General features: G+C 38.3%; 1 protein-coding gene across 2 annotated transcripts in view; it reads left to right on the top strand.

The window, feature by feature from the left end:
• LOC137395910 (protein FAM193A-like) overlaps nucleotides 1-14,605 on the top strand; it is a 46,380-nt gene that overhangs the window by 25,997 nt on the left and 5,778 nt on the right. For both annotated transcript variants that reach the window (XM_068082264.1, XM_068082265.1), the window contains 9 exons: nucleotides 2,105-2,329; nucleotides 5,757-5,910; nucleotides 6,398-6,544; nucleotides 8,322-8,689; nucleotides 8,829-8,960; nucleotides 9,072-9,283; nucleotides 9,448-9,610; nucleotides 10,363-10,560; nucleotides 10,735-10,893. In XM_068082264.1, coding sequence (XP_067938365.1) covers nucleotides 2,105-2,329; nucleotides 5,757-5,910; nucleotides 6,398-6,544; nucleotides 8,322-8,689; nucleotides 8,829-8,960; nucleotides 9,072-9,283; nucleotides 9,448-9,610; nucleotides 10,363-10,560; nucleotides 10,735-10,893 — 1,758 coding nt within the window. The remainder of the gene's footprint in view (nucleotides 1-2,104; nucleotides 2,330-5,756; nucleotides 5,911-6,397; nucleotides 6,545-8,321; nucleotides 8,690-8,828; nucleotides 8,961-9,071; nucleotides 9,284-9,447; nucleotides 9,611-10,362; nucleotides 10,561-10,734; nucleotides 10,894-14,605) is intronic.

Raw genomic sequence — 14,605 nt, 5'->3', positions numbered from 1 at the left:
TGGGAAAGTTATCAGCAGTGATAGGCTGATGGTTATTCTCTGTAATTTAATTAATTAGGATGATCGCTGTTACTCTCCTTATCGTTAGCAGCCACATATTGCGTAAGCAGCTGTATTCCTGAGGTTTCCCTATTATCACCATCTTCATCCTCGCTTTCATTATAATCTGAGGCAGCTGACTTAGATTCTAAGTAGAAATACTTAGAATTACATCTAAATTATTAGCGTCAACTAGCCGTAATTTGTGCGACGATTATTTTGTTTTAGCCTGAGGCATTGAAACAGAAAATGGCTACCTACACGCGTCCACCCGCAATTAGAGTCTATACTTGAGATCTTGGGTTATGACAAATTCCATAGCAACCACCGATATGGGTAGATTTAAATGGCAATTCTGGCTTTATGATTGGTCAGACACAAAAATAAACAAGACCACGTGAAAGAGCAGGGTTGAATGCACTATAAACCACTGTTTACTAAAATAGTGACGGTGAGTCATATAATAGCATATAGCACGCGTTGCGCTCTATTGTGAACAATCCAATTACCGCACGATTGTACATTCTGACTGCCGGGGTCACATTTGCTTCAACAGTGCTTACTGTTGCCAGATTTTATTCACAAGCAGCACTTCGGGATAATTCTATCATGCAGATTCTATCCTGACCAGCAAAGTAATTATAAAATGCGGAAAAGATTTTCAAGAATGATTCAAAGCAATAAAAATATAAGGTTTTTGAACAACTGACCCAATTACAACCTGACCTGCTTTGGCATTATAAATTTTACAATTAGTTCTTGAATGTTATTGAGTGAACGAGCTACAGTATGTGCTCCTACAACGTAAATAATCCGTTCCAAGAACGTTTACATTATAGGGATTTTATGCTATGCGAACAGTGAAATGCATGTAAATTGCCTAATCCGTTCTCAGACCATCCTAAACTCACCCCTTGGCCTTGAATAAAAAAAAAATTAAACACAGTTTTTGAACTTTATAGCTGTACAATAACTGTACTATTGGCTCGTATCGACAACATTTTCTTATCACTTTCACTGGGTTCTGAGTTCATGATTGCGGTAGTTTTATGTTAAGTTAAAAGGTGCACACACTTTCAATGTCAATTAAAATAAATTATTTTTTCCTTTTCTCTAGACAGCAAAGTCTATGTGTTAAAAAATATTGTAGGTCTAAAATGAAGCAAAGCAAAAATATGCATTTACTATCATAAGAGCGGTGTCTGTGTGTCTGTACATTTTTCCGAAGCCAGGGTTAGAGATTGGGATAAAAGATTGATTTCAATGAGACTTCAATTCAAGGGCATTCGGTTTGGTAGACATACACTTGAACACCTGCATCATTCGACTGCCTTTAGGCATTTCTGAATAATTGAGCGACTCGTTATTCTGTTTGTTTTATCGGCACACCTGACGATCTCTCATGGCGCGCTAAAGTGCCAGGGTAGTAGTATATATAATAGAGATACCTATATACATCAATTTCTCTCTAAAGCATGGCAAGCTAAAGAAAATTATATTTGTAAGGCAAACTATGTGACTCTTGTAATTCAAATCAACTTTGAGAACTTGGACGACTTGACACTTTATGTGAAGGGGAATTTCTTAAGTAATACGAAGCAAAAACCAGACATAAATTCTTCACGTAAATGTAATTTATGTTATAAAAGGTTTACGTTATATGAGTGTCTACTGTACCTAGATTTGACAGGAATTGTCTTTTCCTATCTTTGCAAAACTTTGTAACACTCAAGTTAGCTGGACATGGCTCAATGATCTATTGTCTCATCACTACACAATAGCTTGTTTGTTTTCGTTCAGCTACAGGAGGTGTACGCTTGCAGCCCCCAAACGTAAAGGTAAATAGGTCAAATAGCCTTTCCTTTAGCAGTTCTATTAGCTTCACTAATAGCATTCCTTTGTTACAAAACACGAAAGAACTAAGGGAGTCCCGTCCATTCAGATGGGCTTGTCTCCTCAGTGAGGTTGTGCCCACCATACTGCTCAAGTCTTGTTCATCCTACTATCCATGGCTGCCACCGTTTCCATGCGTATTGACTCACTCGAAAGCTTCTCTACCAACCAGGTGCCGACATCGGGTGGTATGGCCAAGCCGGCAGCTTTGCATCTTTACCCACACATACACGGTTCCAAGAGTTCACCAGTTGACCCAATTCAACGCGGGGCAGCTCATCTGGCAGCGGGTGGTAGCTTAGCGACAGCACAGTATAAATCCATACTGCAGCCTCAGCTCTACAAACTGCACAGCAATCCTCTGCACCAGTCACAGATATTTAAGCAGCTAGACAAGGTAGGGATGCACCAGTCACAGATATTTAAGCAGCTAGACAAGGTAGGGATGCACCAGTCACAGATATTTAAGCAGCTAGACAAGGTAGGGATGCACCAGTCGCAGATATTCAAGCAGCTAGACAAGGTAGGGGTGCACCAGTCACAGATATTTAAGCAGCTAGACAAAGTAGGGATGACCATCTCAAAACCTTCGGCTTTTTCTTAGTCATATGCTCATGCACCAGCCAATTCAGTCTCAAGCGTAGGTTGCATAGGGTATTGGAATTGATTGGAGGTCTCTGATGTTTATGGGAGACAAGCAGTGACGCTAGCCTTGCTTGTATTCTAGACCTTGCAGTAGTTAGATCTCACTAAAGCAGTGTCAAGCATTGAAAGCAGAAATAATGAAGATGATGCAAACAACAGCTGTGTTATGTTTGTAAACATGTTGGTAACATAAAATATGTAACAATTTTTTATAAGCGTTTAAAATTGAAAAAAATAGTGCATGTGTATCACGCTACAAAATCGGAAATTTTCAATAAAACGGCTGGCAGTAGGCCAAAAGCTAAATTCATACATGGATGGCAGGGAAAGGGTTAATGAAATTACCCTACAGGATGAAAATATTCGTTGGTCATAAAAATTCGCGATTTCGCGAATAGTCAATCCCGCGAATTATTAAATTCAGTGAATAATTAGTTCTATTTTTAATCACAAGAGAGAATAACTACTGCATCAAATTGAAAACTAGTCGCTAGCCTAGTTTTTAATGTAAATACTAAACGTAATTGAGTTCCAAAACATTTTGAAAATCATTGCCTGAGCTTTGAGCTAACACCATTGCCAATGCATCACATTTATTTACAAAATTATTCGAGGTTGTCACAAGATATGCAGAATGGCGTCATCGCGAAAATAGCCGCTAGGCAGAAGTACTAGACGTAGCTGAGTTCCAAAACTTCTTTAAAATCATCGCCAGGCTTCGAGCTTTATTGCCATTGCGTCAAACTTTACAAAATTATTCAGTGTTTTTACAAGTTATTCGGCATGGCTTCAGCATCGCAAAAATGCTCTCCTAATCCAACTCTATCAATCTCTAATACCGAAGTCAATGACGATCATGATTCTGATCTGGACATTATGGTATGTATTTGATTTGCAGTGCAGATACGTTTTTTCTATAATCAACTGCATTAGTTAATTCTTTTGTTTAAAAACTGATCGCTTTCATCAAATACTTCAGCTATTGTTTTTGTACTTCCTCAACACTCGTTAATATTTTTTCTTTTTTGTGTTTACTGCAGACTGAGAATGAAACGACTATTCCAATTACGAAAAGTAAAGACAAGTAGTAATATTCATCAAGGCAGGAATATTGGCAGAGAAGCAACCAGTAAACCTTGACCCCTTCATCGACAACAACTCCTTGATATCGCTGCCGCAAACATGATTAAATTATATATTTTATTTCATGTATAGATATATTATAATTTATTACAAACTTGAGTGTACAAATAAAGTATTTCAAATACAAATAAAATTTTACAAACGATGAATGGAGTAAATATAAACAGTTTAGTCCATATGGCAGTTGTCTAGCAATAAAATTAAACTGGTACTCTTGATATGTGAATACTAGCGTGTAATGGTGCTTTCTGATTAGTTAATTTGGTAATAGCAGCTCTGTCGCTGTCACTGTCTTGGGTAGGTGTTGAACGCGATTATCTCGCTACTACTTGGCTGGTAAGGAAGTTATCATCAGAACTCTCCTCGTGGCTTACTATTGCAAAGTTCTGCCGGTTGGCCAAAGATTTGTGCTCGTAAAGGCGTTTTTGTTCTTTTTTAAAAACATATTCTTCCCGTAAGTAGCTGCGGTCACTTCAACCTCAATTTCCAGACCTCTCTGAATGATTGGTGATCTTCTAAGAATGACACCTACCACCCTTGCAATCATTGTTCTTCGGTGTATGATGAAAAATCTCTCTCTCACACTAAAACAAATAATGAAGCGGTAGGGATGGAAAAAATAAGTATTGCGTTTTACCGAAGAACCAAAGTGAAATTCAACTAATTTAGTGAATGAAAAAAACTCATTACTTACCACAAGTTGTTGGCTTATCAAAGGCCTCCTAAGCGATGAATATTCGTGAAAACCTCTTGACACAGCAAAAATTGTTTACCGTAGCTTAGCATGATCGCCTCGCAGTTGTAAGCTAAATATAACCGGAACACGCGGTGTGGGCATGCGTAGGAATAACTCTATTACTAGCCGCAATAGAGTTAACTTTTCCTAGAGAGTGGCAGTTTTCAGCCACGAATAAATTCATCCGCGAATATGCATGAAAAGACAATTTTCGCGAAATATAACTCCGCGAATAAATTCATCCTGTAGGGTATGTTGAATTGACTCAACTTTGTCATTTGTGTGCCAGTATTATTTAGATTTAACTGCACCTTGCACAGCTGTATGGAATATCCCTTTTTATTAGATATTTATTATTCTGACAAGCATTGAATATAATTATTTTTCCTTCAATTGTTCAGTGATTTGCTGGTCTAGGGCCAACCTTCAGCGCTACAAACATCTCTCTCCACATTCTCATTTTGGGTGGTCTACCTCCTTCGGCGCTTTCAGAAAATTTGACAATGTATGCAAACCTTTATGGAGTTTTTCTTGTGTAACAAGAGGGTCTGTTAGATGTGTTTTGTGAAATGTCAAGAGGTTTCATTTATGCATCATCAAGACCAAGTCTTGTCGCCATATAAATAGTTGTTGTGTACCCCTCAGGTTGAGAAATATATAATAAGTTGTGGTTCTGTCATATTCATGGTTTGTATTCAAAGCATCTGCCTAGATGCAGTCATCAGTGAGTCTGACCTACTTGATATTGAACTGTGCTAGCCGATTGTGTATTGTAGGCAGGCGTTTAGACTAGAAATGTTATCTTTTAAGTTATGAATAACATACATGTATCTACGTACTATTTGGTCATGATTATTCACTTGAAAAAAAGTATTTTTACCATCATCTACTATTTGTTGACCTATTGCTGTTGTTCACAGCATTTATATGAAAGAATTGAACCCGAGGAAAGCTATTACATTTTTAATAGAATTTACAAAAGGTTTGGAAGCTTCTTGTCAAGCATCATATTATTTCACTTGTGCAATATAAGTCTTCAAAATATATACAGGATTGACATCTAAAGTTTGCTGATTGCAAACAGTATTGCTGGATCAAATAGTACTTTTGTTTATCAACTAGTTTTCAGCATTTTGTTCATCTTTCCAGTTGCTATGATATCAGGGGTAACGGCGGCCCTATCCTTCACATACTAACTTCTCACAATCTCCTTAGTACACCAGGAAAGTTTAGAGGGGCTTTTCGCTCTTGTTTATCAGCAATTTCCGTGCTGCTCTATAAATCTCAACAACTTTTGTAGCTTTACCCAAAAAAGGAGTCATCAGCCTTTAGTCCCCCTATAAGCAGTGGCCTGCTGCAACCATGCATCAAAGATCAGCTCAAAGCGCAGCAGTGGACGACGACATCGTGCTCCAGCAGTGAATCGTCTGCCTATCCATTCTACAGTCCCCTCTGTAAGTCGTCAGATGGCCAATTAGAAGTTAACCTACTCATACACGCTGCCTGACAAATCTCATATCACTAGCCTCTCTTTCAAAAGCCTTTCACAGCTTTCAAAACTCTGCTAACACTAATTTTTTATTGCTGCCCTTGCATCCAACAGCGCTGTCTGAACTAGTTTTGGTTAGCGCTGTCTGAACTAGTTTTGGTTAGTCATAAGACCACAAATTCAGAAGTTCCACAAGTAGCTAACTCTGTAATAGTCGTACTTAAGTCACATTTCCAGAGTGGCGTTATGCATGAATCTCAAATTCCCAACAGCATACTGTAGCGTGAGGACCTTAAGAATGTTCAATTCCATTTGGGAACTTTTCACTTTGCAGCAATTTTAATTGGCAGTTGAGATTTGCTAAAACGCGTTTGTTGTGCTATTTTCATTGTAAATCTACTGTGGCACTCTTGTTACCGTGGCCTTCTCTTTACACCTATTTTTGTCGATAGCTGGTTTGAAGGGTGGAGGTTCACTCTCCTCCACATTAAATTCCTACACAAATGGACTAAAGTTCCCTGAGCTGCAGAGCTACTCATCTACACACCGAGTCAGCAGTGATACATGGCCTGCACCACCTCCTCCATTCAACCCTAGTGGTACGACACCTTTAGCCGATTTGTATTGTCTAAATGCAGTGGACCCCGCCATACGACATCAATTCGTTCTGGCGTTGAGATCGTAAGGCCAAAATGTCATATGGAGGGGTGGAGAAACCAACCTAGAGTATTCCCTGCAGTGTTGTCACCTATAAGACGGTCGTAGTGGCTAACTGGGGTGTGAGAGAGACTTGGACGGCAACGCGTTCGGTACACTAGATCGTTGTGACGTTACGTAATATAAACTTGAAATTTATCTTAAATGATTTTTAATTATTAAACACGCAGACACACTTGAAGCTAAGTTTTACTATTTCACTTAACTTTAATTTAGTCATCTTAATTTTTTATTACGCTTCCAGCTTGACATTTTTTGCCTCGCTTGCACTATAACTTTTAGCGTACCATGCTAAAACCTTTTTCAAGTTAATTCGACAAGAAAGACCGAACCATGCTGTTCAAGTTTGAATTTCAGAGAGAAATGTTGATGTCGTATGGTGGGAAAATGTTGTAACAAGGGCCCAGCAAAACATGGTAAGGCGGAAAAACTGTAAGACAGGGATGCCGTAACTCGGGGGTCCACTGTATTCGAACTGTAAGACAGGGATGCCGTAACTCAGGGGTCCACTGTATTCGACTTTGTGTTTGTTTATATTTACTTCTGTGTGAATGACCTTGTTGATCATGAATTTTGGTATTTTGATGTAATTGTGCCATGGCTGTGTTCAGCTGGACCATGTCTACAGACACTGCCAATGGACATACTGGTGTGGAAATGGATGCATCAGTGGTTGTCCATAAGATTAGATTCTTATATAGAGAGAGTATCGATTCCATTTTATTTATTACTTGTGCTTCCTGTTTTTATCAACGATTGCTTTTAAGCAACTATTTATACATGGACAAACATGGTTTTACCTGTAAGATGTGATGTTTTCTGGTGATGATTGAAACTGCTTGTAGAATTTTTCAGGATTGTTTTTGTGATTTTTTAATGATAACTTTCAGGAGACCTCCTCGTAATGGCGTGTTCAAGTACTCATGAGATTTTATATTTCTAATAAATATTAAGTAAAACTTGCGTTTTTGTAATATGTAAGCAGTTTCAATTTGAAAACAAACTAACGTACAAATACTAATAAGCATTGCTGACTTTGGAACTATTACGATAGTGACATAATATCGCTCATGGTGATAGGCTTGCATGTGCATGCAAATTCCTTCGCAATAGCTACTACAAGCATCAGTATTGATAACGCAACAAGAAATCTGTGGGTGGTAGGTTTTCTATTCGTAAGCACTGCTGATTATTTTAAACAAAGTTCTGAAAACACATCGGATAAAAGAAAATCAGATAGTAATAATGCACAAGTTTTCAACTAAAACAATAGTACTTCACATTTTTCACGCTACTAGTCATGGACAAGCGTGTCAAGCATTTATAAATTGTTCCACAGGAAATTACTCTTGCTTCAAACAAAATGGTCTACCTGCAACAATTTTCAAAAAGCTAAGGATTTGCTGTTGGGTTTCAAACTTGATAGGAATAGCTTTCAGCTCTTATGTAGTTGCTACTTCTCATTGTTTTGTTGTATTTTGTTCCTCAATAAACTAGAAAGAAACAAAAATTTATTGTATAGTTGAATCGCTATTGAATAGTATCTTTTCGCTCGTCACCTGCAAACAATTTGCAACAGTTCTGAGCACTCAGATTAAAAATATCATATTACTACTGAGAAAATATTTTGTCCCTTGAGCATGCTTTAACCTCTTGTAGCCTTTTCCCTTGGCTCAATGACATCGGCCAATGTGTCCCATCCAGTGAGTAGTGCATCCCATCCGGTGAGCAGTGCGTCCCATCCGGTGAGCAGTGCGTCTCATCCGGTGAGCAGTGCCATAAGGGCGACAAAGTTACACTCATGGCAGAAGATGGCTGAGCAGGTACAACCGTCTTGTCTTGTAGCCTATCCTAACGCCCTTGACTCAGATACTCCTCATGAGCACACGGATGAATGTTTCAAATACCTTAACGCACCAATGCCACTGCCTGTGAGCCGACATGCTCCTGTCAGTCACACCACTGCATTGCCTACACAGTCCAAGAAATGCACAAAGGTTGAACTTGATCTCTACAATAAGTTGAGGGTGAGCAATGTGGACAAACTGTTATCACTCTATGGCATTGTGTTGCCTACATGTGTAAGCAAAGTTCAACCTTGGACTCGAGTTGAAACACAATTGCTATGAGTAAGTATAGTCTTGCTGTTTGATCTTTGTTGCACAGAGCGGAGGCTTCAGTCCTGTAACAACTTGCGCCGCGACAACTACAGCTACATCTACTAGCAGTGCCTCGAGTCGTACGATAAAGAATGCTCCTACTGTGACGGCTTGTACTGCGCGTTCAACGACTCAACAGGTATTCCAGTATTTCCTTTTCTTAATATTCAAGTAGCACTCAAACCTACTAGCAGCAGTTAGATTAGAGGTCGACATCTCGCTTTTATCTCTTGTTCTCTTTTATTCTCAGACCGTAACATCTTCAGCCAGCTCAACTGCAAAAACATCAGCATCAAGCAAAGTCTCCCTGAACAACTCCAAATCACCTGGTCCCTCTACATGTCATCACTCTGTGACACCAAGCAAGCACAAACAGGTGTCTGGAGGCAAGTCATCAACAGTAGACTTATCAAAAGGAGAAAAAGTGCGACACATCGCTCCACACAAACCATCAGCTGCAAGGTATGCTCAGCTCTGCTTCTCTTTACTGTATTCACTGTTTTTATGATTCATAAATGGTATGCCTTGTCTATTGCATATGACATTAGTGGTCCATGTTAAAACTTACGCAAAACCTTAGCAAAGCATTTTTTAGTAGTCAATATACACCTTGTTCTCCATTGCAGCAATCAAAGCTCAGGTGAAACGGAGGGCGGTGGTTCACCTCTCGTCTCAGATGAGGAGGATGGAGGTAGCTGTTCAGGTCAAAGTTCATCTACTTCCAACTCCAATCAAAAGGATAGCAAATACTGTGATTGCTGTTACTGCGAGTTCTTTGGACATGGACAGGTATATAGCATTCTGACCGCATATTTTCTTGTCTGTCCTCGTGCACAGCTGTATGTTGCAGTTTCGTTGTTTCTCTCCCATTTGTTTGTTTCAAAGCCCCAACAAAATAATAACGCGATCAATCTTCGTAATTTCTAATAGCTTCATCTTCACGGAATACGCGGTCCTTGTATTTGTGGGCCACGGTTTTGGATTACCCTATATAAGTAATCAAAATTCTCCCAGTTCTAGCTTCTGAATGGCCGGTTTAAATGGTAACCATTTTTAAATAAGACGCCGCAGTTAGGTATGCGCGTTCAAGGGGTGTATGAAACTTTCAATTCAGACTGTTTCCAAAGATTTTTATTTTGCCAGACTAGCTGTTGTATATTAATTGAACAATAGCAGGCTGCTCGGCACATGGCATCTTTTCTTCACAGCGTTAATAAGGGTCGTGTATTTTTTTCAGTTGTCTGCTGCTAAGGTAATATTCTTCTCGCTAGTGGCCTGTTCAGAGATTAACGGCATCCTTCAAAGTTTGTTGCTGGTCTAAACACCCGTTACACTTAACATCCTTTGGTCAACATAAAATAATGTAGTTGTTTGTGACGCGTGTGTCTTTTTAGTGATGCATATCACTTTGCTGAGAGTGTGTAGTTTACATCTCTGCCTTCTGCACCTCAACATATAAGCAATGCTTCAAACTATCGACCGCTACTCTCGTATCATTTTCTTTAGAACACGGATATCTACACGTGTTGTCTCTCTTACAGCCTACACCGACACCCACCAGCAAGAATTACCCAGAGGCACGTGACAGGCTGCGCTTACGTTTGAAAAAAAGACAGAAGGACAATCCGTGTGCAAAAGGTCATGATCTTGTGCCTATTAGCCAGATGTCAATGACCCCTGCTGAGTCTCAGTCAGTGCGAGTAGCCCGTAGTCTCGAGAGGGATGCTGCCAACCAGCGGGTAAATTTCAGTCCTGCTATTTTAATCCTCAGACTTTCCTGATCATAGGTATCTATCAACAGCGCTTTCAGTCATGGTTAGCGATGGCCCATTACTATCAACTTAGTATAATTGCACATATTGCAATTGCTCTAGGAACAACCTGCCCTAATGATGGGTTGTACACTTGTATAGGTAGCCTTAGCTGCCCCCTCTAGCTGCTCTCCTCACGCTCAGAAGCTGCTACAAGAATATCCAGATGTGGAAGAGCTTGTTAAGTATATCACGGGGGAGGAGGCACAGTCAGCCGACACAGGAAAGCCTGACAAGAAGCAGCGTAAAAAACTGAAAAGGGTATGTCTATTTATGTCCTTTTTCTCAACATTTTTCTCATTTTCATTTTCGGTAGAAGATCGTATTTGTAAGGTTATAAAACCTGACATCTAATGCTTGTTGAAGTTAAAATGATTTGAAGCCCGTTGGATTAATAATGCTCTATAGCGATTCGTGAAATTTAGCAGTTTTACTCATCTGATTCCTGCTGTCTTGTGACACTTGATTGTCATGTACAGCCGAACCTCGGCTCTCGACCAACTCGTTTTTTGGCCAAAAAGTTTGAGATTCGTTCGTCTCGGATCTTAAACATAAATTCGGTTCTCGACCAAACCGGAGCATGCGTAATGAAATTAAACGTTCGGCACAGCTCCAGAAACAGCATGGAATCATTCAAGAAGCAAGTTGGGCTTCATAAATTCTTTACAAAAATGAAGGAACCATCTGGGACGACATCTCCTCTACCGAAGAGATTTGCTAGGGAGAAAACTCCTCCAGTCTAGTTACCCTAAATTGTCTTCGAGGAGGATTCTCCTTCAAAGATGTGAAATTTTCTTTCCACACGATTTTTGATGTAACTGATCTGTTGCATTTTGCTGTTTTATTATCAATTTCGGTAATTTTTGGTACTGTATCTTAGCCTTAAATTTTTTCAATGTTTCAAGAGCAAAACATACGAAATGTTCACTTTTGGTTTTCTCTTTCCATCATCATATATAGAAGATTGTTGAAATCATTTTATATTGTCAGTTTTACCTGTCGAACTAATTTTATATTGACAGTGTTACCTGTCGAACCAATTTTATATTGTCAGTGTATCCTGTCGAACTCTTTTGAAAGTCATCAATATTTATAGCTGATAAGTTATTATCAATCAGAGAGATGTTTAACTGACCATTCGAACATTGACTTGTCATCAACTCATACAGTCCTTTAAACATGCCACATAACACTTGACTATGTCTGTCACTCATCATCCTCAGTAATTTTCAACATACACCATTCAATGGTTTTTAAATATTTTGCAGTTTTGTAAAGTAGTACATATATATGCAGTTCTTGTTCACATCATTGAGTTAAAGATGTGGTTGCGTCAAATTTGAATTGATTTTAAAAGAAAGTACTTGTCTATGTTTATCAGTTGATATGTTGTTTGTTGTGTTGAGCGATCTCATTGTCAAGATATTTGAAGATTAAAATCGAAAAAATTCGATTGCAGTAAAAACGCTCAGGCCAAAAAACATGCCCAGACTTGCCCAAAATGATGTAACGCGTGATACAACCTGTCTTCATCTCTCGTATTCACAACGGCTATTGCGATAAAAGTCTAGTCCTACGCGGCTCTATTGGCATATATTTTATCTCGTATTTGCTCGTGTTGGCTAGAATAAAATTTTAAATCCAGCTACAGATATATTATTACCAATGTCTCAGAGGCCTCAAACAAGGAAAATTAAAAACTTGTCATATTAGCTTCTTCTAAATGCTGTGTAAACATCTTAGTACCGACTACCAATTCTACCGGTCTACCGTAATTCTGTCAAGCAAACTATTTAGACTAAGGTCTTTGTATCGGCACAGTTCCGTTGCTACCCACACTAACGATATACAGTCTCCCAAAAGTCCCGCCTACATTATGCCCGTTGCCTATACTGGGGGTGGGGCTGTATATCATTGCCCACACCGAAAACTAGTTTCTTACTACCGTAAGTAAAATAAGCAAGCTGCGTCTTTGAAAAGAATATACATAGGGATAACATAAGGGATAGAGTTTTAAGGATGAGAAATCTGCTGCAAACTGGATTTGAACTCACATTCTCCAGTTCTGCGGACATCCATATATCCAATTCACTACGCTGTCCAACTGGCTATACTATGGAATAAATTGTAAAACCAACTACATCCCTAAATGTCATTTACGTTGTATAGTCCACTGTCAACGTTATCGAGTCATTATTGGTATCAATGTGTAGAAAAAAATTCACGGGTCACATTTGATTATTTGATTCAAGTACTAAACAAATGGTCGAGCTATGCAAAAGTGCCTGTCCATTCAGCTATGATTGCACTTCATAAATCCATCTATCAGAAAATATTTCAGCACAGGTGTCAACGGGGCTATGCTGTATTCAATGTTCTGCAAATCATGTTTTGCATTATCTTCAACAATAATATTATTTTATTATATAATTTTTACAAGCAAAAAAATTGTCATCTCGGCATAAAGCTTTTATTAAAAATATCCATCAAGTCATGGCTACACACGTAGTTTCAGCTGATACCATAAGACAAATTCATCTACTGCAGCAAAGTCAAACAAAACATCATGGTTTATGCGGCACACATTCAAGTCTCTCTTTCCCATTTATGGCAGTTTCCCCACTGACAAAGCTGCTTTGGCTGGTGAGACCACATAAACATCCTGTAATCAGTAAAACAAATGCAATAAATATATGTCATTCTAACGCGTATCTATTGAAAGCTTTCAAATTGGAAGTCAGATAGATTGCGCGTGTAATTTTAAAAATGAATAAATGTTTAACAAAAGCATAAGTACGCCAAGCCAACGATTCAAAGCTTTGGCTCTGGAAGTTAAAGATGTGCATTGATCAATTAATTTTCTCCACTTTCTACAAGTGAGAAGTGAACATCTAAAGTCAAATCATAAATCTAATTTACTAGATAAAATATCCACAGAAAATTTCAAGCAAATATAGCTCGGTGAAACGATAAAAAATTATAAAACAATGATTAGTGATAGCAAGAAATTGTTATTTTTTGTTTTATTTTTTTTATTTTATTAATTAGTACATGTATTAATGAGTACTAAAAATATTACCTTTATATTCATCAATCTAAGCCATTGTGTTGCTAGATGCTATGGATTAAAAAGAAGTCGTCAAGAACTCACTGTTCATACGTATCTCGCACGCACAGGAAATTACATTATAACCTCAAACAGGGAAATATAATCTGAATATAAACTCAACAGTATATCTATAGGAGACTCAAAGTAAAAGATAAATTTACCTCCATTCTCCTATCTTCCTCCGTAGCACTTTAACCACCTGATGCACAGAAAACTCGGAGTCACCTTCGCAGTAACTTTTACAGCAATTTTTACAATTCTGTTGTTCATCAATAAAACGTGTCAGTCGAATAATTCATTAAAGTAATGATGTTAATTAATTTAGTAAATATCGATGTCCACGCGATTTAATAATAGAGTAAAATCCCTAAATTTGAGATCACGGCAACGCGTTTTATGAGTGATAACATTTATTACGACCTGTATAAAAATTTCGTGCTGATGATTGGCTAATGAAGCGACCTTATATTTATCGCTCATCGACTCTTTTCAGATGTATCACTGGTTACGTCACGAATGGAGCACCCGCCGGAATGTGAGCTTTTTAAAAGATGGCCTCATTCAAACGCATATATCTCTAGACAGGATTGGTCTACAAAGACAAAAATTACATCAAATTGTAGCTGATGTTTTAGCCTTTTATGGGTCTTAATTTCATTAAATCGACCTCTTTGACGCAACCACATCCTTAAGATTATCATATCGGTACTTCATATCATTTTTTATATTATTAAAGCATAGATCCTAAAAACCTCGGGTGAGATAGCAATCGTTAAAAAAACTGCTTTCTTTGCAATAAAATAGAAAGTAGAACACCGGAGCAAATGTCTTTAGATTAACATTCTTAAAAAATTCATGAAGCAT

Source organism: Watersipora subatra, chromosome 1 (genome assembly GCF_963576615.1).
Source record: "Watersipora subatra chromosome 1, tzWatSuba1.1, whole genome shotgun sequence".
Classification (NCBI taxonomy): domain Eukaryota; kingdom Metazoa; phylum Bryozoa; class Gymnolaemata; order Cheilostomatida; family Watersiporidae; genus Watersipora; species Watersipora subatra.
Note: the sequence above shows the minus strand (reverse complement) of the source record. Positions and strands in the feature narration are given on the sequence as shown.